Below are 27,182 nucleotides of genomic sequence, written 5' to 3' on the forward strand. Positions count from 1 at the left end.
CATGAGTTAGCATAATGACATACATATAGGTATGAATATATATATTTGTAAACATACTCTTTCCCCCCCTATTTTTTTTCTGAATGCAAGTGCCCCAAGAGGCAGAACTTGCTGTCTCAGTGGGGAATCTCTCTGCACACTCACAATCCTTCCCTCCCTCACCTGAGCACAGGGAAGGCAGCACGGGCACCCAGCCCTGCTGTATTACACACAGAGTGATTTGTCTGGGCAGCAGCAGCTAAGAAATGCCAAAGCATGGCTTTAGTGCTGACTGGGATCAACTGGATAGAATGAAATGCTGATGGGTGTCAGGCCCTGGGGATGCTGGCAGGGGATGCTGCCCGCAGCCCTGCCTCCCTCACTGGCCACAGCTGGCCCTGCTGTAGTGATCTCAGTGCTGGCAAAACAGCAGCATCAAAATGCTCTGCAGCATGGGATTCACCAGTGTGCACGCCCTTTGTCTGATACCCTCGGAGAGAGAGAGTGGAGAATGTCAGAGGTTGTGAGGGAATGCCCTAAGGGAGTCATGGTATGCTCAGGCTTTCCAAGTGTTTGGAAAAAGTAGTGAAGAGCTTTGCTTTTCAGGAAAAAAATAAAAGTCCTTTCTGGCATTATGCTTTCCTGCATCCTCCCTGTGTGGTGTCCGAGTTCATTTATGCAGCTGTATTAACTTTCACTTCACCTTTTCGTGCTGCTTCCTTCCCCCGCACACTTTATCCTAGGAACAGCCCAGACTCCTCCACCAGGGCTGGTTTTATAGGAAGAGTTTGGATGTGCAGCAGCAGGGTGGTGTCAGCAGGAGCCTGTCTCATTCCTTCCCAACCATGCAGTGATTCACAGCGGCCTGTGCCAGCCGGCTGTGAGGGGCCCTGAGGACACCCCACAACCACAGCCACGCTGGGGCTCTCACAGCTGCTCCCCGTGATGCTTCTGCCTGCCCGCAACCTTTGGGATGTGAGTGTGGGACTGGTGGCCCCCATGGTTGCACCAGGAGCCTTGTGGTCCCTGCTGCCTTGGAAGGCACCAGGCTGACGTGCGGCTGCGGGAGGATTTTGGCTTGCACTGGCAGCCAGTGAGGAGTGTCTGGCGCTGGTGGCTGGAGACAAGGCTCTGCCTGTGAGCCAAGCCAGGCTTGCAGGCTCGGAAGCCAAAAGCAAAGTGAAAGGCATGGCTTTGGATCCCTTTAGAGAGTATTGCCTTGATGGTGAAGCCACTCACAACACGTCTGTCATGGGGAGCACAACTGCTTGGGAGCAGCCACTGGTGCTTGTGTGAGGCCATGGTGGTGTGGAGCAGCTCTGGAGAAGTAAGCACCCACAGGAATGTGTAGGGGGCTGTAGATCCTCAGAAGCTGCAGGGAAGGGGCTGTGCTGGGATGCTGCAGCCTTCCTGGTGAGGGGGAAAGGGCTGTCACAGCCACCCTGAAAGGAGAAGAGAGGTGCTGGTGCTGGAAATGTGCAGCCCTACCTCCCCACTGGAGGAGCAGAGCAGATAAAATGACCTGCTGCTCTCTCCTTATTAAAAGAAAATAGTGTTTCCTGGCAGCACTACAGACCTGACACCTTGATCCATTGAAATGTTCTCAAAATATAAATCAGGAGGAAGCGCCCAAAGCCCCTGGTGCAGGGAGAGTTTCTCCTCCTGCTGCTGCCCTCTCCCAGGGCAGGAGAGCCCCAGTACCCTGTGGCAGGTGGATGTGAAGGGGGGCTCCCACCACAGCACCAGTTTGTGGGGAGGTTTGACTGGGTGATGCATCACTGAGCCCATCACTTCTGGCTCAGCCCGAGCAGTTCTGGAAGGAGAAACTGATCGTGATTTAAAGGTGTCAGAATCAGGAAATCCATCATGTCCCTGGCTAATCTGCTGCTGTGATTGATTACCCTCACCATTAACTGCCCGTTACAGATACACACCTTATTTCCAACCTAAATGAGTCCCTGGACACGGCAGCATCGCACAGTCATGCATGGGGGAGTGTGCAGGGGCTGAGTGACCCTGGGCCAGCACAGGCTGAAGGCACAGACACCCACTGCCAGCACCCACAGACCAGGAACAGGAGATGGGGGTCCCCATGATGGATACTCCAGAGCAGCTGGCATTGGGACCCCGCTGAAGGGCTTGAGGACATTGCAAAGGTGGTGGGATGAGGGATGGCACCCTGCCCCAGCATCCTCAGGACCAGTTCACAGCACAGTACATCATGTACTGGTCCCCTTGCCATGCAGAAGGATCTTCCAGCAAAGGAGTAGGAACAGTCTCACTCTGGCTCTGAGCTAAATTGTGCAGTAAATTAAGCCTGATCTGCATGAAATTTCCTCTGCATGTGTGTTCCAGGGTGAACCTGGGAACAGGTTTTATCCAAATTCTCCTGTCTTTTGTCTTTCTTTTAAAAAGTTAGAATCTCCTGTAATTGCCTCCGTGCTCGTGGAGAATTGGGTAATACTAAGAAACCCTCCAGTGGCTAATTGAATGCCTTATAAATGTTCTGACTGTAAGCAAAGTTCTCTGTCTTACATTATAAAGATACTTATGTCCCATTCTGTGCTAGGGTGATAATTTTATGAGGGATTTTCATATCTTTTGGATGCAATATGGGATGGATCATTACCTTTTTTTACACTTAATTGCTTTTATCATCCAGAAATATTCAGTGCTTAATGATAATAAAGAGCCTCTGCTAAAGAGGCCAAACACCACAAGTATGTAATTGCCTTGTGGTGCTCCAGAGCACAGCTCCTCGGTGTGGCATTTCGTGTGTCACCCACCCCCTGGGCAGAGGGGATGCTGAGGCCAGGGGAGAAGCAGCTCACCCCAAACCCCCGAGGAGGGAAGAGCACAGGTGCAAGGCCAGAGCCCCACAAAATGGGAATTGTCTTGTTTTCCCAAGCATCCATGTCCCCCGCCTTTCTGGTACCTTGCCCATGGCAGCCAGAGCATGGAGAATGCTTCTGTAGCAGCTGGAGATGAGGGGGATGAGCTCCCTGGTGCAGGATCCAGGCTCAAAGAGGGGATCAGGAACAGCCCATGCTTGTCTGGAATCAGCTGGATTGCCTTGAACAAAGGAAATTTGCTGCACTTCAGGCAGCCGGGTTGCCTGCTGGGCCAGGCTGGCACCTCTTTGCCAGCTTTGCTCCTCAGAGGCAGGGATACAAAACCAGGTCCAGATGTTTGCTTGCTGTGTTGCCCGTGGCTTTCCAAGAATGCATTTTGCAATGGCCTTCTATGGCTTTTAATTAAAAGAGCACCCACATCCTTTATTAATTATTTATTAACCCTTTATAGACACTACAAGCCCATCACAGACATCTGTGGTGTCCTACTGATGCTTATAAGCTCATCAGCAGCCATTGTAATGGATGGATATAAGAAATCTGCTGACCTGTTTGGCCCGGCAACAATTGATTAACTATTCATTAAAACATCTAGAAATTATTTATGAACCTTTTATAAACTATTTATAAGTGAGCAGGGACAGATTTATTCATTACTGTGTATGGGCTTGCAGTGGAGGCATGGAAGGAGCTCCAAGCTGAGATTCCAGCAGCTCAGCTCCAGGCAGCAGGAAACATGCCCAATGTCACAAGAAAGCCTTCGTCACTCCACACATTTTTCCAAATTACACTGGCTTCCTGCAGGCCCCGTGGGGGGTCAAGTTCCCTGATAGATGTGGGTCGTTCTCCCAAGGATCAAAAATAACACAGAGTGGAGAATTTTCTGCTATTCTGCAGAGTCAGGTAGTTTAGCTAAGTAGGGGCTGGCAAGAATCCAGTAGCAGCTTTTTAATACACTGTTGGGCTAAACTTAGAGGAGAGGATGAGCAGGCTTGTGTGATGCTTTGCTTCTAGTGGCATAGGATTAAATTACCATCCCATTTTATTTCATATTAGTATGCAGGGATATAGAGAACTGAAGGCAGCAGCTGCCAGCAAAACCCTGTTGGCTGCTGGGTGCTCTCAGGCAATGAGCTGGTTCCTGGGTAAATTGGGGATGCAGTGCAAGAGTCAGGTTCAGGGCCCACAGCTGAACAGGACCCTAGCATGGACTGTTTAGTTTTGGGGTTTTTTTTCCAGCTAGATAATGAAAAAAAGAAAAAAATCTGTTTTCTATTACTTTCACTGCAGTAGAGGAAGGGAAGGTGGAGTGGCCTTGCTCAGCTTAGACTTCATGAATCACTTCCATGTTCCTGATACGTAGTGTTTGTACCAAAAATGTAGACTTTTCCAGGGACTGCCCAAAATGAGTAATGCTGTTTCTTGCTGCAGGATCCCAAAATGCTCCCTGCTGCTGTGGGTTATCTCCAGCCCACAGAAATGTGTATTGCTTGACATCGAGGAGCCTCCCTGTCCCTGGAGCTCACCATTGCCAAACAGGAGCTGCAGATACAAGCTCTCCATGTGTTGACAGAAGAAATGACACCTACCATCTACGACCCCTTCTAACAGGCCATCCATAATCTTGCCTGCAGCAGATGCTGTCTAGCAGGACATGGATAAGTGATGACTTCCTAGGAGCTGCTGTTTGCTGTGGCATGTCTATCAGGTGGCAGGGAGGGGACAGATGTGCCCTGTGTTTATTGTACAAGGTTCCTTCTTTCCTTCCTGCTTATCTGCATTGTTTTCTTGCTGCTGATGCTCAGCTGGCTGCTGTAGGCCGAGCCATGTACGAACTGGAGGGCTGGCTTGTTGCTCAGCAGAGAAGGGGAATCCCAGCATTAGCAGCAGTCTGAAGTGGCAGATTTGTGTGGTGATGAATGGTTAGTTGTGTTTCAAGACCTTGTTTGAATTTACAGAATGGGTGTGTTTGTACATGTGTAATTCATTCAGCAGAAATCTGTATATAGTTATTATTTAGGCATAAACTGGAGTGATTCAACATTGCACTGTGTGTGTCCTAATCAGTTCAAAGCTGAACTGAGATCAAATTAGTGCAAGTCTGAATCTAGCTGTGCTCTCCCCATCCTGCCACAGCCCGGGCCCCGAGGCTTACAGGGTATCCTGCAGGGTGTAGCTCACACAAACATCATGCACAATGTCACTCGTGTTCCAGCTCACAGGAGAGAAAAGCAAGCTCTCTGCAGTCTCTCCTACAAGTGTACTTGAGCTGTTTTGGAGTGCAGCACAAAGAAATCGGCTTTCCACGGGAAGAGAACACAAAGATGCACCCAAAAAGCCGTAGGTAGCTCAGTATTCTTGTAGGAACACTCAAACCAGTGTGCTCCTCATCCGCCCAGGACCAGGGAGGTTTGGAGGGTCAGAGGAACCCCCACCCCATCACAAGGCAGGGCTGAGCACTGGAGGGGGTTGTACTCCCCTCAGCTCACACTGCAAGCTGGAGCTGCCTTCGCTTCTTGTGGGCAAACAAGTCCAGGAGGTGGAAAACATGTCCTGCTGGGCCAGCTCACTCTGGCAGGACATCCCTCTGTTTCTCCAGCAGGACGTCAGGGTTTAGTGATGTGGTTGGAAAACCCCATCTGGCACGACAGGCAAGGTGGACAGCCACCAGCCCCAGCCATCACACAGGAGTTGGGTGATATCTGCGGCACACAAAGGGGCCAGGAAGAGAGGTATGGAAAGAAGGGAGTTCAGGGAAGTGCTCCCAAGGCAGGAAGAAACCCTCAAAATTGAGCTGAAGCAAAATGCTGAGGGAAGCAGGCCAAAGAGCATCTCCCTGAAGCAGGGATACATCCCTGCTGGCCAAGATCACCTCTGAGTGATGCCCCATCCCTGGGCCAGCGCTTGTCAGGGAGAGCAGCAGGGTGGGACAGAGCTAATGGCACTAATGGGGAAGGAGGCACAAGTGCTGTGGTGTCAGCCAAAAGCAGCCCAGGGGCTGTGAGGATCCCCCCCCTCAGTTGCACAATTCCTGCTGCATCCCTCAGATCACAGAAATTCATGATTTTCTGTCCCATATTTGGCCTCTGTGCTCATACCCAGCCTCTCTGGGCTTCACAGGACATAGGGACATCCCTACAGGGAGGAGCTGAGCGTGGTGGTGGCTACAAGGTGCAGGCTTGATGTGGCAGGTACTGGCTACCTAATTACACAGGAATTAAGCACCCAGATCGGGGCCATCCTCACTTCATGCAAGTGTGTAAATACAGAGAAGAGCTGTAATGCACAGGGACACAGAGCAGACAGGCACCCCTGGAGCTGTGGTAGTGCAGGATCCCCCAGGTCTCCCATGCTTCCAGGGGGATGTGGGCTTCCAGGAATCCTAATGAGAAATGGTTGCCTAATGAGGCCACGGTGGATTCTATGGGAGAGCATTGGTGGTCTCAGCCAGAGGGTGGAAAAGGATAAGGCTGAGCAAGGGTGGGAGAGGGAAAATGGTGGTGCAAAAGTCAGTGCAAGATGTTGGTGTAGTGCTTAGGGAGGGCTTCCAGGAGCAGTTTCAGAATGCAAATTAAAATTGCAGCTGATTGCGAGTGCACTCACTGTGCCTCTGCAGCCAGGTGGGTTTTCTGCCAGCCCAGCAGTGGCCCTGGCTGCCACAGCCCCCAGTCTCCCCCAACCTCCCCAAATCTCATCCTTAGCAGGGTTTCATCATTGCCTGTTTTGTACTGGAGGGATGCCCTGCAAACACCAATTTTCCCGTGCCTCATACAGTTGCAAATTCAGTGAGAAACACCTGCCATTTACCACATTTCAGGTTTTCTCTGGAAAACTGGGAAATGTCTGTTTCATTCCACATTTTATCCCCACTTTCCCAGGCATGAGCTTCCCTCCCAGTGAGTGATGATTTTGTGGCCATTAGTGGATAGAAAGGAGTTTTATTGCTCTTCCCTTTGTCTGGCATCAGCTGGGAATGAGGTTTGAATCCTCTTCCCTCAAATCTATGTTTTCTAGCAAACCACATTCATTGTTCCTGAAAAGTCCAAACCATTTGCTACTTTAAACTAAATCTGAAGTTATCAGCAGAGGGGAGGGAAGGAGGAGGGTAAAATGACCCCAGAGAGAAAGGACATATTTCTGAGGCTGAACAAAGCATCCCAGGATTGCTCCTAGCCGTTCTTTGTAGTATTTTTATTTTGCTCAAAACCCCAAGTGAAAACAATTAAATGACTGCCAAACAGAAATAATTTATATTGGGTTTTCAGCCTGTCTGCCAGACCAAAAGTAACTTGTCATCCTGACACCCCTAACAGAGACCAGCCCCAAGGAGGAGAGATGCTCTCCCTGCCCTGTCCTGCCTTAGGGATACCCCAAATCCCACCTGTGCTTCCCTGTCTCCATCTTTGCCATGATTTTTGGGTGCCTGGGGACCCTCACCTGGAGGGCTGCCCAGCTGGGCAGGGCCAGCCTGGAAGCACATTCGTAACTCCGTGGCTGGTGTGGTTGTTCCCGAGCCCCATGATGAGGCTTGGCATTAGCCATGGCATGTTGGCTTGGCTGGGATCAGCAGCAAGAGAGCTTTCTGTGCACGGTTTGATTTAAAATGAAGGAAAAGAGAATGAAAAATAAGTCTGTTCTGAGCACATTTAGAAAGGAATGACTTCAAAAGTTAACAATTCGGGGCAAGTCTCCTTTTTTAAAAGATGTTTCTAAATTAGCCATTTTGGGTCAGTCTCCATCTCTCATCCTCTGAATATCCCTTGTCCCTCCCATTTCATGGAGGGGAGAAAAACAGTTAGCAGTTCCTCACTCTTAAATAGCAGCTTTCAGCAGCCGGCTAAGCTGCAAAACGGATTAGCTTTGCCTTACAGCTCTGTACACAGCAATTTCAGGCTTGCACAGAAGTTGCATAGCCTTTCCAAGCAAAACATTTCCCATGAAGCCCCTTCTGGGCATACCAGGAGATAGAAATGAGACTCTGGGGAGCTGGGGAGCAGGGAGTGGAGAACACCAGGAGGTGGGAGATCTGCTCCCACATAAAAAGCTGGCACTGAATGTGGGCAGGACATGTTTTCCTGTCATCAGGAATGAGGAGGGAAGGAGTCAAGCCGAAGCCTAGTGAGGACCCTGGTGCTGGAAGCCTGGATCCAGGGCTGAGGAGGTGGGCAGAGTCCTTTGGCAAGCATCTCATCCATCCCCAGACACCTGCAGTGGTGGATACAGGGGTGTTGGAGGGGCTGGTGGCAGGTCCTGGCCAGCTGGCCTGTGGGACAGCAGCGACACTCTCACAGGGGGGATGTTCAAGCCCTAGCAGTGGGTAAGGGCAAGGCAAGTGCTGCCTCCAGGGGTACCATGTCTGAGGACTTCATCCTGCTCTCTTCCTTGTCCAAGCACCAGTTTTTAAGCTCGCCAGCTTCCCCTTCTGCAGGGGACCTCACCCGGCCACATCCTTCTGGCAGGAGCTAAATTGCTCTTTTTATGGTAGGAATTAACTCCCGTCACCTGCTCTGGCTGCACTGTCCCACACACAGTGTGGCTGGAACCAGAGCCCTGGGGATGTGCTGGCCAGGAGAAAGTCTTGGAGAGACTGGGAGGCAGCCTCTGCCCTCCAGGGCCAGCCGGGGTGTCCGTGTGTCAGCAGCAGGGATAACCTCAGCCCGGGTTAATGCCAGTGCAGATGTCAGCCAGTGATTTCATGGCCAAAGCACATTCATCGTGCGCCTTCTCCCACCTCCCCTCCTCCCTCCCTCCGTAGAGAGCCCCGAATAGCAAGAGCCTGCTTTTGAGGTTGGAAGTCACGTTTAGAATTTTAATGATATCCTGTATCCCACAGCCTTTCATTTGGGGAGAAACCGCTGTAAATGACCCATTTTTCTTCATATAATGATAATCATTACCAAGAGGAAAATGAGCACTGAGGCCGGGCACAAATGCAGTCACATAGTAGATGGGGCGGCTGATTCTGACTGGCAAAATGCTACATGGAGAAATATACCTTTTATACTTAGAAGGAACATAAAGATGTCTTTAAACATGCATGTAAATTTGTAACAAATAAGTCACCGTGGCTGGAAATGGGAAGCTAGAGAGAGCAGCCATAAATATTTTATCTCTTTGGCAGTAAGCTCCAGCACAGCAAATTGTCGCATCCTCCTGGGGGAGAGGACGCCTGCTCACGCTGTCGGATGGGGAAGCCACCCAATTTCCGTGCTGCCTCCATGCTGAGCTCCCTCCTCGCCTGGGACCTGGCAGTGAGGAATCTGGGAGCTTCCCACACCATGGGCATGGCCCCTGCTCCTGGTTATTTTTTTTTGAAGGAGGGAAAGAATTTCATTAGCAAGGAAAGCCTGAAAAACCAACAGTTTGTGCAAACAAATGGCTTAGTCCCAAGAAGCAGCACACACCCCTGCACCTTGGGGTGCTGTCTAACCAGCAGCAGGGGCACCTGCAGGTGGTCTGAGCTGCATGGGGGGCATGGAAGCGTCCCCACCTGGCTGGGGATGGATGAAAAGGAGAGGGAATACTGGAATACACAAGTTATAACTTCAAATCTCCTGGGTCATGCTCATCTCAGCCACCCCAACCCCTTTCTGCTGCATGCTGGCTGGCACATGTGCAAGGGGCTATGGCACTTCCCAGTACCACTCCAGTCTGGCTCCCAGACAGCTTGGAGCATCCCTGGAAGGTGGATGGAGGATCTTTGGGAGGGCAGCGCTGTGGAAACCCAAATCCCTCCTCTGGGAATTCTGCTGTGGTTCCTGAGCAGCTTGTGACACAGCATGGGTAATCCTCCTGGTGATGGTGCCAGAAGCCTTCATCAGACACACTTCTTGAAGCTCAGATCAAGGCATTTGCAGCCCTGACTCTGTGACTGAGGTCAGCAACCAGAAAATGAGCCATGGAGCAGAGCCACCATCCTGCCCTGGTGCTTCCAGTGCTCCAGCAAATATGAGGACCTTGGAAGTAATTTCCCTTTAGAGCAGGGATCAAAGGCCAGCTGCTCACTGAAGATGGCATTAGGCTGAACACACTGCAGGTTGCTGATGCTGTGTCATGTATGAACAGGAGGTGCTGTGGTGACTTGTCTTTGAGGTGACACTCAGGGCACCTCATTTAGTTCCCAGACTTCAGCCTAGAAGTCATCGGCTGCCTCTGACCACAGTGTTCAAGCACCTAAAAATTCAATTAGGTGTGACCTGAGGAAAACCAATAAACATATAATTTATTGGGAGAGTGAGTCCTGATCCCAGGTAATTGCCCTCCTCTGGAGTAGCCTGCAGCAGCCCCTTGGCCTGGCTCATGTGCCAAAGATGGAGCTGGTTAGGTTTTTGAGTGATATAAGGAGCCTGGTCTCTGGGTGCTGGAATTGAATTAGACATCAACAAGACAGATTTTTATTAGATTTATTAGATGGCTGGTAGAGAGAAGGCTAGAAACCAGAGGAAGGGAAGTGTCTCCCCAGCGACCTCTGGGCTGGCATTATTTTTCTTGCACTGTGTTAGATGGGTGCAGCATTCATCTCCCAGGTGATGCCAGAGTGGCAGATGCCAGTGTTGCCCCCATCCCAGAGGCTGAGGCTGTGCAGGATGAGGAGGATGACCTTGAGATTAGTGCCACAGAGCTGTTCCAGAAGGAACTGGCAGTGGCATGGACTTAGATGATGGAGAGCAAGTGTAGAGCAGAATCCACTGAGGGCCATCTCCAGCCTGTGGCACCACCAGCCCCTACCATGACTCAACTGTGATTTCAGACAAGTTAATGACTGTCTGCTGGGGGGGAGCACCACCCCCAGCAGAGTTCTCACGCTGCTAAGGGTTCATGACAACCAGCATCGAGCTACTGTCATCAATAATTAACGTTGGACCAGCCTTGCCAAAATAAATTCAGCAGTTGTATGGCAAGGCAAAGGTCCCTTGATTTTACAAGTTACCTGTCACTTCTGTCTTGTGTGCTGTCCCTGCATTACAAAGGTTTGAGGTGAGCTTTCTACTCAGAAAAATGGTGTGATGTTCTTGGTGAAGCTTTTACTGGGATACATCCTGCTGTCTGCTCAAGAGTCACTGCCCTGCGGAGCAGAAACAGCTGAGATGCCTTCTCATCTCCTGGGGAGCTGGCTCAGCTGTCAGTACAACAGGCTGAGCAGCAGCATGCCTGCTCCTAGGGCAGCCTCGTGCAGGGTAGATGGCTGCCTTAAACCTGGGCGAGGAGCAGCAGCATGCCAGATGTCACCAGAGGATGAGACCTGCTGTCACAAGAGAGGCTCTGCCTCAGGCAGGTCTCTGAGGAGCAGACCAGGAATTAAACCGTGGGGGAACCAGTCAGGCATTGCCAGCAGTACCACCTCAGGGTGGCTTGGGAGAACAGAGAGCAGCAAAATCACCCCAGGGATTATCTGGATCCCCCGTGTCTGTTGCTGGTTCGTGCAGAGGCTGAACCCCAGCAGTGCTGGTGGGGCTGCATCCCCCTCTCTGGGCTCAGGGTCCCCAGTGACATGGCCCACAGATTAGCTGTGTGGCTGGGCAGGGAGTGGCCTTGCCAGGCTCAGTGGAACCAGCAGACACAACCTCCTTTTATCACAGCCACTGGGCTCTGCTGCTCCATTCCACCAGAACATCCAGCAGCTGGCTCCTGTTAATTAAGAGCAGAACAATCACTCTTAATCAAAGGCCAGACTGATGGCAGCAATAGCAGCCTGCTGAGCTCATCCCACCTCTACTAACCCTGTGCTCCGGGCAGAGGGAATAACAGGGGCATAAATGTTTCTGTGCAATTTCTTCCTGGCTGCAGTGTGCCGCCCCAGCCTGGCAGCAGGGACAAGCTGGAGACAGCTCCCAGGGAGGGCAGAGATGCCACTTGCTTTGTGTGGGAGCTGATTGGCCTCCAGAGGCATCTCCCTAGCCATGTGATGCTGAAGCCAACTCCTCTCCTCGAGGACCTGGGCCCTCTGCTCGACTGGGGACTCAAGGTGAGTAAGTGTTTTTGTGACAGCAGGACACACATGGTCATTCTTGCTGTCCTGCCGCCCCAACATAGGGCTGGTGCAGCACCTCCCAAAAGCTACTTAAATGCAGAAAGTGCTCAACACCCTCACCATCAAGTAGAGCAGAGATCTCCGGGATTGTCGTTTGAGAGTCAGACCCCTTTGCCCTCCCAACTCTTCCTTTTGCAGCTTGCCCTGCTCTGCTTGCATTAGGCCTTTCCTGCCCACAGCCTTTCCTTGCATTTTGTGGGTGAGGGAGGAGAGAAGAGGAGAGGTGCCTCACCTGCTGCTTTAAGTCTGAGAACCAGCCTGGCCCCAGGTCAGAGCAATCAGCAGGTGACTCTCTCCCAGGTCTCTACAAGAGCCTGCAAGCCAGCCCCTCATCCTTCCAGCCAGTAGTGCAGAGTCATCCTTGTCTGAACACCCTCTCACACGCGGGAGGTGCCTGCAGATCTCAGATGCATCTTCCCTGGTAGATCTCCAGAGTTCTGCCCCAGAGCTTCCAGCACCTCCTTCCCCACAAGCATGTTTTAGCATCAGGAAACTCCCAGCACTCTCCTATTTATAGCCTCACACTCCAGTTTTCATTTTATTTTAATTAGCTGATTCCCTCTCCCACCTGGCTCTCAGGCACCTAGTGAATTGGATGGGGATGCTGGGAACAGCACTCAGGAAAGTTTGTGCCTCTGTGCCAGCACCCAGGAGACTGAGGACAACGATGAGCAAGAGCAGGGAGTTTTCCATCCTCCATCTGTAGGGATTTCCAGCAGGCAGTAGGGGAAAGCATCTGTGTGAGGACTCTGCTCTGCCTCCATGATTTCCTTTCCCCCAGTACTGACAGTGTGAGGTTATTTGAGGACATGGTTGTGAGTCACACACAAAAGTACATCCTCAGGCTACTGAAGTCAGATCCAAGTTTTATGCTCCTGGCCTGGCTTGCTCCTGGTGTTTGCATTCATGCCTATTGATGGCACAGGAAAAATCCAAGCTGTGGTCTTTGTGTGCAGGTGAAACTTGTTGACCACTTGTGTGAGGCCTTCCTCTCCAGGAAGGACCAGCAGAGGTCAGAGCTGGTGGTGTGCTGCTGTATTTTAGTGAGATGACTTGCTCAACTGCGAGTTGCAGGTGCGCTGTCAGCCCTGCCGTGCCTGGGGCAGGAAGTACTTTTGTTCCCAGCACAAGGACGGCACAACTCCTTCAGATGAAAGCAAAACAGTTTCCTAGGCAGCAGACGGGACCAGTGAGGATGTTGGTTATACCTACTGACAGCACGCTTTGGGGTGAGCTGGGAGCATGCTGGAGGAAACACATAAAATCCAACAGCATGTCCAAAGAAGGGGGGGGGAAATCCTGGAAAACAAAACAAAGCAACCAAAAAAAACCCCAAAGCAACAAACAAAAAGGAGAGTATAGTTGGGTGAAATTCCCCTAGCAGGGGCAGGTCCTGACACAGCTGGGAGAGCCGGTGCTGAGCCCAGCACTTGCAGGACCACTGGGACTGGGAGGACAGGGGGATAGGGAAAATGCTGATGATCTGGCAGAGGAGCAGCAGGCCCAGGAGGACCCCCGAGGTAGCAGAGAGAGAAATGCCCCAGGACCAGTGGGGAAAGCTCTGCTGAAGAGTGATAAAGGGTGCAAGGAGCCTGCAATAGTGAGAGGAGGGTGGGGATAGAGCTCTGTGAGCAGAACCTACATTCCATGGAGTTCCACATGCATCTCCCACCGTGGCAAACATACATTCAGACAGATGTTTGCCAAATGTGCTCTTTTTGGCAACAAACTGTGGGGGATTTTAATGCTTTTATATCTGGGGTTTGGTCCAGATTAGATCAAAATCTTGAAAATGCACCCGACTTGGAAACGCCAAGAAATTCCTCTGCAGAAACAGTTTGCTGGGAAAATGGTGAATTGTTTTGGTAGAATCAAAATGTAGTATTATAATTTCACGTTTTATGTACAAGTCAAAATGAATCATTTACCTTCTTTAACTATTTTTAAACACCCGAAACATCTGAAGAGGCTTTTTTTTTCTTTTTGACACGTCTGTCAAATATCATCAAACTCAGTGTGTTTGTGAATGGGGAGATATTCCCGGCAGCTGCAGCTGCCTGCGCCAGCAGGAAAACCCTGACCAGGATGGCTGTGGGGGACAGGACTGGGAACAAAAAGGCCAGCCAGCCAGCCCATGCAGGACTGTGCTTTGGGCAAGCAGCCTTTCCCCACCCTATCACCAAAGTGATGTAACTGAGGAGGTGGTTTTATTTTTTTTCCTATTCTGGCAACAGTTCTGATACCTTCTGCCTGTGTTTGTTCCTGGGAAAGGGGGCTGAAATGAACCCCAGAGGAGACTGAGGGGGTTTGCAGCATGTGAGTGCAGTTGATGCGCTCACTGGTATAAGCAGGAGCTGGTTTCATCTGACATTGCATTGTTTATTTTGAGCAGGTTCTAGGAAGAGTTTGCATCTCTTTCCCCGTTTCTTGATGTGCCTACACAGTAAATTATCTGTAATCATTAGCAAGTGGGCTGCTTCCTCCTTCAGACACAATTAGTGGGCAGGGTCCGGAAAAATCTTCCTCAATCTCATTTCCTTGACAGGATGCACTTGAGAGCCCGGTACTGCCTTGGAGGAGGCAGGGCACAGCCCCTGCCCAGAGCAACCTTCCCTATTCCACAGGGTAGGAGCATCCTCCCTCCCTCCTTAGCCCCCAGGGACTGCCCGGGGCAGGGAAGGTGAAACCTCAGCCTGCAGGTCAGTGAGGCTGAGCTGGACACACACAGGCACCGACTGACACTGAAGTGAGGCAGGAACGTGCAATGGCTTGGAGATGACCTGATTTAGAGCTTTTCTCAGTCAAAGCAGAGTTTGCCCTGCCTGCAAGCCCCATCCTTATGTGGTGCACAGTCACAGGTAATTCCAGGGGTCACAAATCATGTAAGCAATGAACAGCCACTTGCTGTCCCTGGCCTCTGCCAAGAGCAGGTCACTTGGCTGCACTTCAGTGGCTCCATGGAGCACAGCCAGCTGCCAGGGAGTGATGCCATCACCTGGGTGGCTCTGCCACAGCTGCCCTGAAGTCCCCAGCAAAGGTGGGTGTCCCCACACTGGAGACAGTGTGGGCACTGCTTGGTGGAGCAGCAGCTCCTGAGGGGCTGAAGGACTAAGTGAGGGGGAGCTTTGGATTTACACTCAGGAAAACTGGAATAAATCAAAGCAATTAAAGTGCAAATGAAGCTTTAAACAATGAGGCATCCTAATTACCTGGGAAGCGCGTTGTGTATGCTTCTGCCTCACTCCCTTTTTTTAAATAGACAGAGTTCAAATTACATAAATAATTTAAATTAATTTGCCAGGTAGAGCTGGGCTTTGGGAAGCGCCTGCTGGCGTTAATGAGGCTGTGTTTTGCCAATGGCTCCACGAGCCCTCCAGGTTTGTCTGCAGCCGCTGGGTCCGCAGGCGTGGGCGATGGGGTGTGGGGGGGGTACCGGCAGCTCCTGCATCCGCACGGCTCCTGGGTGTGGTGCCAGCTGCTGTGCCAGGAGGTGCCGGGCACAGGCGCTGAGCAGAGGCAGGAGAGGGGCAGGAGGGCACTGTGATGGGTGGCTGCGGGCTGCAGGCGCCGGAAAGGGCAGAGCTAGTGCTAATTATGGAAACGAGCCACCGGCATCACTCAGGCACAGGGAAAAACACTGTTTAATTTTCTTCTAAACTGCCTGGGCTGGTGGTGGAGCAAGGCTGTGACCACACATCCTTGGGTAACCACAAGTGCTTTATAGCATCTGGGAGGGCCAGAAGAAGAGGTGCAAGACCAAGAAATAACTTCTCAGACAGAGAAGAGGCACCAGAGGAACAGGGCAAGGGCTGGCTGCACCAGAGCTGCTCCCTTTCCCTCGGTACCAGAGGAAGCAGGGCAGAGGTGAGAGTGCAAACCCTGCCCTTCAGTTGGGTTTGGACTCATCTGCAAGACCCCTGAATCTCTCCAGGAAATCAGCAGCCCCCTCCATTCCCACTGAAGCCTCTCCCATCCTGCAGGGAAGCTGGGAAAGGGCAGGCTGGGCTGGGAAATGGGGTATCCCCAAGCACACCCCAGAGATGCAGAGGGGACATGGTGCTGCGGGCATTACCAAGGGCATTCGCTCACTCCAGTGCAAAGGAGCTGTTTGTGTAGGGCAGAAGTAGAGGAGAATAAGCAATTAGGGATTGCATTTTGTCCTGGTAAGGAGGCCCGGAGTTGCCAAGACTGAAGCATCGCTTCAGTACTTACTCGTGGGAGTCCTGGCACCAAAAGGGATGCAAACGCTGTTAGATCCCTTCCCATAGGAAACTGCCAGCCTGGCTCACTGACATCCATAACGCTCCAAGCTCATTGTGTTCAGGTGGGCTGCCTTTTATTTACAAGAATTCCTGCAGGAAGAAAGTTTTGTGAATACTTGTCAAAACAAATATTTGCCTCAGGTGTGCACTTGTGGCTCTCTGACATGCTTATTGTGTTGTTTACTCAGCACAGTTCTCAGGCAGTTTCTGAAAGTACTGTCAGATGCGGTCATTTAAAAGTTATGAAGTAATGGTTGTTTAAAAACTACCTGCATTTCTCTAATAGTCCTCCAAGGAGAGTTTTATGTGCCCTCTCCCTGATAGGATGGTCAGGGATCACTCAAATTGGCAAGCTCTGCTCCGTGGATCTGCAAAGAACTCCGTATTTCCATACAGCAGCGGGGCTGCAATGGGTAGGGAAAACACCAGCTATTGGAACATAAGGAAAAGCGCTTGCACTGCAGCAAGTGCTTGGAAACAATTTCCAAAAGGCAAGAGAGGTACTCACCGTGGGTAATGCGTGATTTGACCTGGGAGGACGCAGAGCTCGAGCCGTGTGATTCAGCCCCGCAGTCCCCTTCCTCCACTCTGAAAGGTCAGAGCAAATGAACACATCTGTCAAACCCAGCCCGGGCTGCCGTGAGCCCTTCAGGGGCAGGTGCCAGGGAAGGATCTGCCCTTTGGGCACATTTCTTTTGCTGAAAACGATCTGCTCAGCACCGGTGGTTAAAGACTTGTTGGCTGCTGTTGTAAACACCGTGAGTTAACACCTTTCGGTGCCCCGGGTGTTCACCAGGAGGCAGGAAAGGGTTTTCTGTCTGGTTTCACGCAGGCGTGAGGAGAGCCTGGGCTGGGAGCTGTGCCTTCCCCAAGCTCCCCTGACCACACGATTAACTTACAGGGCAGGGGGGCAGGATTTACAAGCAAGCTGCTTCCTAACCTTACTGTGCTGTGATGCAACCCACTGCCCTTTAAATAACCGCTGTCTTTTGAAGGCATAAATACTTACAGGGTGAAAGAAAAAAAGCCACCATTCTCTCCTGAAAGACCTAATTTATCTGGAATTATCTATCCTTGGCTATAAATCCCCTGCAAAACTTGGCACGAGTTTTAAGGCAGTTACAGCAATGACTGTATATTTTTATCCAAAACCTCGAGAAAGAACAAATTGAAGCCCCAAACGGCAGCTCTGAGTTGTTGCAGAGAGCCACACTGGTGAGAGCCGGGCTGCAGGGACTGCCTTGCCTGGGAAGCACCATGTAGCAGTTCTCATGAGTTCCCACCACACCTTCTTGGTTTCTTTCTGAGCAACTCCTGCTTGAGAAATTATTTTAACATGCCAGTTTTCCTTGCTGGCAGCAGACTCAGAAGAGCATCCTGAGGGTCCTGGGTGGGGCAGCACCTTTAAGTCCCTTGCTAACGTTTGCTGAGCACCACATCCTTGCCTGCCACATCCTTTGGAAACCAGGGCACAGGTACACGCATCCCTGCTGTCCACCTACTCAGGCACAAGGCAGGGCTGGCTCTGACTCATCTGCTTCCCACTTTCTCTTCTTTGTTCTTCTTGTCTCCCTGAACCAGGAGAGAATCCAGCTTTTATTTAAACGAGGCCCTATAAACATAAACAGCTGCAAAGTAGGGCAGGTTTTTAACGGCTTACACCTCCTTGGGCTTGGCTTCTTCCCCTCAGCCTCTGTGGCTGCGATCACGGTCTGTCTCCATGTAAGCAGTTCAATGACGTTTTTGAGTGCACTGGGACCTACCTGTTCGTTTCTGGGAGTGCATTCCCCGCCCAGAAAAGATTAACAAATTAATTAGGCAAGCACAGCATGGTGAGGAGGAGCTGTGGCCATGAGCAGCTGAACCAGTCCAGAAAGCTGCTGGGACCTCATGACGCCCTGGGGACAGCTGTGCCAGTCCTAACCTCACCCTACTTGAAGAGGGACGTACCCCACACCCTGTGAGCTGCTCTGTAACTGGTGAAATCTCATGGCCATAGTTAAGCAGAACCTTCCCCAGGCTGGGACCTCTGCAGAGCACATGGGTCTGTCTCCCTGCTGGAGCCGAGACACCAGCTAGGCTGGGATACCTGGAGCTGGGAATGCTGTGAACTCTGTGTCCCCACCGGGGCTGTGGTTTTGTGTCTGTGCTGCAGAAAGAGCAGAAGCACCCAGGGCATGAGCTTGCTGAGGAGTTCTGGACAGGGAGCACCCGTGTAAGGGCAGCAGGCTGTGTTTCCGTGTGGGACACCCCGTGCTGTGTTTGTACTCCGTAAAAAGCTCTTCTTGCATCGTCATGCACAGGGCGTGGTGATGGATACCCCAGGGGTGGGATGGTACCTGGTGGGAGCCCAGCTCATGTGTGCTGGGAGCTGAGGGGGCTGTCACTGCCACCATTCCATGGTGAGCACACAGAGGGACCCTAACACTTGTTCTCTGCTATCTGTTCCAGGAATGGAGGGATGCATGTACAGCTGGCAGCAGCAGGAGACCAGCACAGCCCTGTGGGGATAGGCGTGAAGGTGATTCCCTGTGAGGACACAGCAGGAGCCCCCCAGACCCTGGAGGAACGTAGGGTCTCGCTGGGAAGAGGGAAAGCTCCCCTGCTGCCCTGTCACCTGCCGTGTTTCCAGGGATCTATACCAGGATTTGGGGCTTGGTGCCTGGAGGCGTATTAGTGCCATAGGATTGCTGGAGAGCCTGGCAGCGATGGGGGACCCGCCACAGAGGAGGGACATTCCTCCAGGAGGCCCTGCACACCCGTGAGCCCTGGCTGCTGGTGGTGGAGGGTGCCTGGGGCTGGGCTGCTCAGCCAGCCCTGGGCTGGGGGCAGAGCCGCGGTGCTTGCAGGGCACAGCCACTGAGGGGCGAAGGGCTGGGGCGGGGGCTGCAGGGGCAGCCCCGAGCCCTGGGACAGCGGGGCTGCCAGCTGAGCCACTGCTCCTCCAGGCACCTCTTCCTGGGGTGGCAGTGGGGGACAGAGCGGCCCTCGGTACCTGGGCTCGCCGCGGATGTGCCCCCGCGCAGCGCCGGCGGGACCGCTCCCCTAGTGCCGGCGCGGAGGCACGGAGGGCCGCCCGTCTCACCATGGTGCTGCCGCCGCCCGACAAGCGCCACGTCTGCCTGACCACCATCGTCATCATGACCAGCATGGCCTTCATGGATGCCTACCTGGTGGAGCAGAACCAGGGGCCCCGCAAGATCGGCGTCTGCATCATCGTGCTGGTGGGGGACATCTGCTTCCTCATCGTGCTGCGCTACGTGGCCGTGTGGGTGGGGGCCGAGGTGAAGACGGCCAAGCGGGGCTACGCCATGATCCTGTGGTTTCTCTACATCTTCGTGCTGGAGATCAAGCTGTATTTCATCTTTCAGAATTACAAAGCAGACAAGAAGAATCTGGAGACAGTGGCCAGGAAAGCTCTGACCCTCCTGCTCTCCATCTGTGTGCCGGGGCTCTACCTGGTGCTGGTGGCCTTGGACAGCATGGAGTACATACGGACCTTTCGGAAGAAAGAGGACTTGCGGGGACGCCTCTTCTGGGTGGCCCTCGACCTGCTGGATATCTTGGACATCCAGGCCAACCTGTGGGAGCCACACAGGACCGGCCTGCCCATCTGGGCAGAGGGGCTCATGTTCTTCTACTGCTACATACTCCTCCTGATCCTGCCTTGCGTGTCCCTCAGTGAGATCAGCATGCAAGGGGAGCACATTGCCCCACAAAAAATGATGCTCTACCCTGTCCTCAGCCTGGTCACCATTAACATCGTCACCATCTTCATCCGGGCCATCAACATGATCTTGTTCCAGGACAGCAGGGTCTCCACCATCTTTATTGGCAAGAACATCATCGCGATCGCCACCAAGGCGTGCACCTTCCTGGAGTACAAGCGGCAGGTGAAGGAGTTCCCGCAGAACGCCATCGCCCTGGAGCTCCAGCAGAACTCCCTCTCGCACAACCAGACCATCCACAGCGCACAGGGCATCCCCCACGAGCCGTCGCCCACCAGCGAGATCCTGGACACATGAGGGATCCTCCAGCCAAGCATTGGTTCAGACGGCCCCGTGCCGAGTGGAAGAGGGATGATGCTGCTTTCTTGCTGCCCGGTGCAAGCGCGACAGACAAATCCCGGCAGTGAGGGCTCTTCTAGGCACAAAAACACCAACCGCGTTTTAATTGAGCTATGGAGTGTCCTCTAGACGTCTTCATCTCAGGTATAGCCCTAGGAGTCCTCCAGACAAACCAAATGGACTTGCAAAGGACCTGAACCAGCTGACCCTCTCTCCCTGTCCTGCCACCGTCTCCCCTCCCGAGCAAAGACTGCTAAGGTTGCAATGTCCCTTTTTACTCCCCGAGCACCTCACCTTTACTCCAAGCCTGGATCGAAGATTTTGTTACTGGAGACCTTTTTACGGAGCAGGGACAGGGGCACAGGGGTGTGGACTGGGGGGGGGGAGGGTGGGACGTTTGAAGCAGTAAACCCTGTGATCGTGGATGTCTCTTATCCCCAATGGTTGTGTTTACAGTTTCCTATTTATATCGGCTCCGGGGACTCTCAGGCTGCCCTGGGGACCGATGTCCTTGTGGTGGGCAAGAGTAGGGAGCCCTGCAGTGGGGAGCAGGGCTGGGGGATGGCGTGGCTGCCCTGCCCCGGGCCGAGGGGGACTGAGCCTCCACCAGCGCACTGCGCCGACTCTGCCGGGAGCAATATTTGACAAGCTAAAGCTAATCTAATGCTGGTGTTTTACGTAATTCGTTCACTCCAAACGACTCAGCACAATGTTTCTATTTTTAGAAGGGTCCCTCTCTCTCCCTCTCTCCCTGCCATCGAGAGCCTCCCTGCCTGCAGCAGCCGGAGCAGCCTCCCCAGCCCCTGGCACTGCTGCTGGCAGGCACGGGCCCCCAGGAGGGATTAGGAACAAGGATGGCGATGATGCATTTCACTCCGGCATCGAGCGTTTATAAAGAGGGCTGCTTTCCACAGCTACTATATTTTTAAAATAAATATTAAAAAAAAAAACAAAAAACCAAAAAAAAAACGGGGGGGGGGGGGGGGGGGGGAACAACCCCCCAAAAGAGCCGGGAAGAATGTGCTGCCCTGGGTAGGCAGCTGGGCTGAACTGGGAAGGATGTGCTGCCCTGGGCAGGTGGCTGGGCTTTGAGCTGGGCTGGGGTCTCCTCTGCAGGCGTGGGTGGTGGTGAGGGGCTCAGCCACGGGCAGCAGGGGTGGAGGCGAGGGCCAGCCGGACAATAAAAGCCCCGTGAGAGCAATGGCTTCTGGTGGTCTCTTTTCTGCCAGCGTGGGGAGCGAGGGGATCAGCTCTCATACAGCCCAAATCACTTGTCTCCTCTTCTATCCACCTCGCCTGGACTCGCAAGTGCCGTCCCGAGGTTCTGTGCCCTGCAGTCACTGAGCTGTGGGCGCAGAAAGGAAATAAATCATTGTTCCAGCCGAAATGCTGCCCCAGGGCTGGGTGCGCCTCTGCTGCCTGACCCTGGAGGGAGGCACAAGGAGACAAGCAGAAAACCTGCATCTCAAACATGCTGAAACTGGGTATTTTTTGCTTTTTTTAAACAAAATATTTCATTTTGAGGAGATGGAATAAAATGCCTGGTGCTGTTTACATTTCTCTTCCACATTTTCCTCTGGTTCTGCTCACCGAATTTGACCTAAATCCACAAATCATTTCAGTTTTCATCTTCTCAGCCCATCACAATCTGTTCAAAACATTTCAGCCATCCCTGCTCCAGACTTCCAATTTTAGGACCAGGCACTCGCAGTCTTGCTTGGCCACCCTGTCACCCAGTGATAACTCTAATGTTAATTAAATCCACTGAGAAATAAAACAGTATCTTTGCCAACAAAAGTGAGTTTGCAACAGATTTAGCCAACTGGAAAAGTTTCTTCCCCCTTGCCCTCAGGGAACATGAGAGGAAGTGGGCAGGTGATTTAAAAGGTATTAGCAGAAATTAATTAAAATGCTAAATTATTCTGGAATACCTATGGAATTACATATTACATCTCTGCTGGTGCCTTTAAAATACATGCGATTAGCATCAGTGCAATTAACTCCCAAGTATCTAATAACATTCTGCTGCTCTTTTAGGTAATTAATTTATGAGCCTTTGTTTTATAGTTCTTCCCCAGGACTGAGCAGAGGAAAACCTTCACGAAAACCTTCAGGAAAACCTCTGGCATGGTGCTGTGAACCCTGGGGGCTGGGATGTGCCAGCTGAGGCAGTGCCCAGCATCAGGCTGAATGCTGATGCAGAGATCTTTTATCCTGGGGATAAAATCAGTGATTTTGTGGGTTACTCTGACAGGTTGGGTGTGTTTTTGTTCTGGCTCACCCTCATAACTAGCTCTGCATCCTTACCTTATGTTGGAATAAGTTAATATTCCCTTGAGCCAGATCTATTGCTAAGGTTGCTTGGGGGATGTCTGGCTGTGCTCCCTGAACACAGGCGGCATGGGAAGGGAATATTGCTTTGTCCTCCTGGTCTCATAACTTCCAAGAAGGTTTAGGAGTCCCCACAAGTTTTTCTTGAGGTTGCAAGACCCTGCTTTCCACTGCTGACATGAGGTTTTTGTCTTTGTGGAGTGGGGTGTCCCTGTGGAAGGGCTGCATTAGGAGCTGGAGCAGGAGCAGAGGTCCTGGAGGTGATGCTCACCTGGGATGCAGTGCACCACATCATTCCCAAAAAGCCACAGGTGCTCAAAGCCCACTCTGGTGAAGGGAGGGAGAAGAGGCTTTTCTCATCTTCTGCTGTTCATCATCCTCAGGGCTCAGCGTGCAGGCCTCAGCAATGCAGCCCTTTCTCTTCAAAGCCACCTTGGAGGCAAGAATTATGAGCTGGCCCCTCCTCAGCAGCTGCCAGAGGAAGGCTGGGAAGCAGGGGAGAGCTGAGCTAGCTGGGAAAGGCGGGTGTCTGCAAGCAGAGGGGAGAACCAGAGCAGCCAGCGAAGACCTTGGGGCCATGGGGACAGCCCAGCAGTGGCAGCACTGCAGCTGTTCCCTGCCCGGGGCTTGCTGAGGGTGATGCCTCTGCCCTAAAATCCAGCAAAGACCCCTGGGAGCCATGGGAGCAGCAGGAGGGATGGCACAGTGGCTGGGCAGGGTGACTGGCTCCCAGCCTGGCTGGTTGTTAGGGGAAGGTGATATTTTGCTGTGGGCAATGAGAACTAAAGGAAACAATTAGAACTAAATAGGCTGGAACCGAGCAATTTTTCAGCTTTCTGCTGAGAAGAAAAAGAGCTCCTTTGTGAACAGTGAAATCCTCCTGGCAAGCTGTAGAATCCCACCTGATGAAGCAAAAGCTGCACAATTAAAATGCAGAAGGGATGCAAATTCTCTGTGCTCCAGTGGAAAATCCATGGAGGTGGTATCCCTTGCTGCCATTCGGAACCAGGCCACGAGCACAAGGGAGCCCGTGCCCTTGGCAGGGGAAGGCTGGTGGTGCTTCAGGGACCCAACTGGTGCTGTCCTACCTATTCCCAACCCACTGGGCAGTGCTGACGCTACGCCTCCTTTTGAGTGACCAGCCCTGGAGGAGCCAGCTCCACCCTGTAGCTTGCAGGGAACATCAGAGTCATGGCAGCCTCTGGAGATGCAAAACCCGAGCCCTTCTGAGTCCTTCTGTCAGGCGGGTCCCGAGGGTCAGCAAATTGCCCCAGTCTTGCATGGGCACAGAAGATCTCTGATCGTTTGCTGGGCAGCAGCAAAGGGCTGGCTGTACTCACTCGTGTCCCAGGCATTGTGGAGCTGTGAAGCAGGAGATCACAAGTGGAGCAAAGTAAGCCATGCAGGCTGCTAGAATGCATCAAGCCCAGACAAATCCATCTGGGTTCTGTCCCCCTGTCAAAAATTTGGACGAAGATGCAGCAATGGGCTTGAACTGCTGTGTGCCTGACACCCTCTGTGAGAAGAGCCTGGACCCAGCTCTTGTGCCCCAAGAGCCTCATGGTACCTGCAGTACCTCCTTCCTGCTCTGGGCTGATTCACAGATATTTTACCCTCCTGGGAGCTCACATCCAGCCCACAGCAGCCCAAGCCTCTTGCTGCTGCATTCACCTGTGCGCTGGCCTGCTCCACAGCCAAGGGTGCTGAGTGGGGCTCGAGCTGTAGCTTTCCTTTCCCAAGGTCCTGGCAGCTCTCACAAGTCCTGCTTGTCCTCACCTCCTTTTGGCAGGTGAAAGTGTCTGGTGCTGCAGCCTCTGTACAGGACTGGGGGAGAGTGGCAGTCACCAAGCTGAAAGCGCCCTCCGTTCCTGCCGCCAGATTCTCCATGTGAGCATGGCACTGGTGGCCTTGCAGGGTCCAGAAGTGCTTGGGAGGATTTGGGAGAAGAAATACACCCAGCAGGGCAATGCAGCACAAGGATGGCCATGCAAGACCCTCTGCAGTGCCATCCACTGCAGCTCCATGCACTGTAACCTGGAACCATAAATAAATAAGGGATTTATTTTCCTTTTAATCAGTCTGGGTTAGTTTGATGAGCAGAGACAGACTGAACTTTCACGCCAATAACTGTTTTCCTCCCACCTGCCCCAGATTTCCTGCACTTTTTTAGCTCAGGCCAATGCTGCAACAGAAAACAAAGGGCAGGTGTCCAGACCACCTTGACAGCAATTCCCATCCTCCCAAATTCCTCCTGCCCAGGAAAAAGTGGCAAAAGTTTGAGTTTCACACCAATTTAATCCTAACTGGATGCCCTGAATTCTTCAGTTGTGTCTGGTTTTTAGGTCTGGCATCCTTGAAGTATAATATCAATTTAAATTACTGATTTGGGCTTGCTCATTTAATTTCATCTTAATAAAGATTTTATGTGGTTTTGACATATTCAGTGTCTTCAGTGTATTGACACGGCAGCCTGAAGAAACATTATGACCATAATGGCTCAAAAAGCATTAAAAAGACCCTGGCAAGGTTTATTGATTGCCCTCTTTTATAGCTGCTTGAAGACAAAGACCAGCCACAGGGAAGAGCGAATACTGTATTTTGTTTTTATGTGAGCTTCCCCGATGTTACAACAAAAGGCATTTGCAAACAAATCTCTGCAAGCTCTTCATCAGGACATGAAGAAGCAGCAGTCATGTTGCTGGGTTGTTGTTAGGGGGGTGATTTTAAAGGAAAAATTCTGCAGATAGCAGAAAAGTCACCTCCAAGGAAGGGATGTCAAAGTGTAAATAAATAAATAAGTGATGAAGATGCCCAGGTCTTCCCACTGGTGTACCCCAGAGGAAAAGCCCTCATGCCTCGCTGTAACATGTTGAAGGAAAGGGTAAATCATTTGCCAAAATCTGTCCTCAGAGCTGTGGGTTTCCCCATGGAGAGCTAATGTACCCCAGTGTCTGTGTGAAAACACAAACGCATTGTGGGCATGTTATGCTAAGTGAAACAGAGATAAAAATTAGTTGAATAATCCATTGGCAAGGTAGAAATGTTCTTGAGATGGGAGAGCAGCATAATTATCTCCTCATGGCCAACATTTGCATACAGAGATGCCCCCAGGAGGCCCCTGCACAGCCACCTGCCCAACAGCTGATGGGAGGATTTTTTTTGGAGAGTAATTGCAACCCATTTCCTCCAGCCCAGGCAGGGGTGCCTTCTGTTCAAAGAAGCCATGCACCAAGGAAGAAAACCAGCTGCAGCAAAGCAGCAGCACCTCTACCTGCATGGCCACGAGATGTGCTGCTGGATGATGCACCAGCCCAGTGTGCAGGTGCACAAGCCAGCACTGGGCTCCTGCTTGGCTTTTGGGTAGGGCAGAGGGAAGGGCCAAGAAGCTTCCTGGTGTTGCAAGAAGCAAGTCAACAAAACACATCCAATGGGGTGACCTGCACTGAGTGAGGTCCAGGGAAGGACCTTCCTTCTCCACCCTTGAAGAGATATTTCCATGACAGCAAATCAATTCCGTGCCATAAAGCCAGCAGACACGAGGTCTGCAGGGTTCTGTAGCCACAAATGCATTTCCTAGTGCCTTTACATGGCTGTAGGTGAGTGATCACCCTTGCCTTGCTCTCTGGGCTCCCCTGCTTCTTCAAATCTGCCATGAAAATAGCACCTCATCGCTCACAAGGCTGAGGATGCTGAGAACCAGAGTGCAGCACCTTGAGCACGTCAGGCACATCCTCCTGCACCCCAGGTGGGCCAGGCCAGCAGGCAGATAATAACCCAGCATCCCAGCTCCCAGGGCTCTGCATGTGAAGCCACCTCTGCTCAGCAGAGTAAGTACCTCGAGCAGAAAAAGGCACTGTTTCCCTTTCCTGTGCTGGTGCCAGGGAGAACTTAGTATTCAAAAACTGTTTTCAGATGTTTCACTTCACAGCTGGTGAATGAACTCGGAGAACTCAATAAACCTCTTTGTAAGACATTATCTCTCATTAATCTCTCAAGTGAGGCTGGCACCTGGAATTGCATAAATCTTTACCTGCACATAGTAGGAAACAGGAACAGGCCATCATCAGAAAGCATGTTATAATGGGAGAGTCACAAACAGCAAATAAAGAAGAAATCCTCATAAAATTTTCCTCCTGATCTCTCCTGGTAAGAGGACATCAACTTTTGGAGGAGATGGATCCTTGGTGGAAGAGATTTCAGCAGGAGATGGGGCAGCACAAGGGCCTTCAGCAGTCTGCAGGTGTTATGGGGGAACCGCCTTTCCATTGGACATCTCAGGAAATGTCCAAAAACTTTAAATGGTGCTGCCTGCTCAGGAGCAAACTGGTTCACAAGAACTGCCAGCTTGCAGATCCCTGCCTGATCCCAGCCAGCTGCTTTGGACACGGTGTGGTTTCTGTTTCATTCTTCTCCCAGAAGAAGCTGGACCGGCTGTGCAGGAGCACCGTGAAGCTCCAGCATGTACCATCACACTCCTACAAGTGGGACACAGCCACCAAAGCCACCTCCCTGAGGCAGGACAGCTCTGAAAAATGTTTGGAAAGGAGAAGGATGATTTAGCAAGTCTTGAACAGCTTGATGTAGAAATAGCATCCAGAGTGTCCTTCCTGGCAGGGGATTTTGAAATTTATTTGGGCATTCCTTGCTTTGGTGCAGCAGA

General features: G+C 51.9%; 1 protein-coding gene across 3 annotated transcripts in view; it reads left to right on the forward strand.

Annotated features, from left to right (window-relative positions):
- The window catches only part of TMEM121 (transmembrane protein 121), a 34,429-nt gene extending 13,865 nt beyond the window's left edge, over positions 1-20,564 (forward strand). Inside the window, exons 1-2 of one of the 3 annotated variants that reach the window (XM_069022844.1) lie at positions 11,573-11,796; positions 18,576-20,564. In XM_069022844.1, the coding sequence (XP_068878945.1) occupies positions 19,211-20,149 (939 nt within the window). In that variant the 5' untranslated portion in view covers positions 11,573-11,796; positions 18,576-19,210 and the 3' untranslated portion in view covers positions 20,150-20,564. Of the gene's footprint in view, positions 1-11,572; positions 11,797-12,903; positions 13,092-18,575 lie in introns of those variants that run through there. The other 2 variants (XM_069022845.1, XM_069022843.1) reach the window with 2 other exon arrangements.
- Positions 20,565-27,182: the final 6,618 nt, after the last annotated feature.

Source organism: Aphelocoma coerulescens, chromosome 8 (genome assembly GCF_041296385.1).
Source record: "Aphelocoma coerulescens isolate FSJ_1873_10779 chromosome 8, UR_Acoe_1.0, whole genome shotgun sequence".
NCBI lineage: Eukaryota > Metazoa > Chordata > Aves > Passeriformes > Corvidae > Aphelocoma > Aphelocoma coerulescens.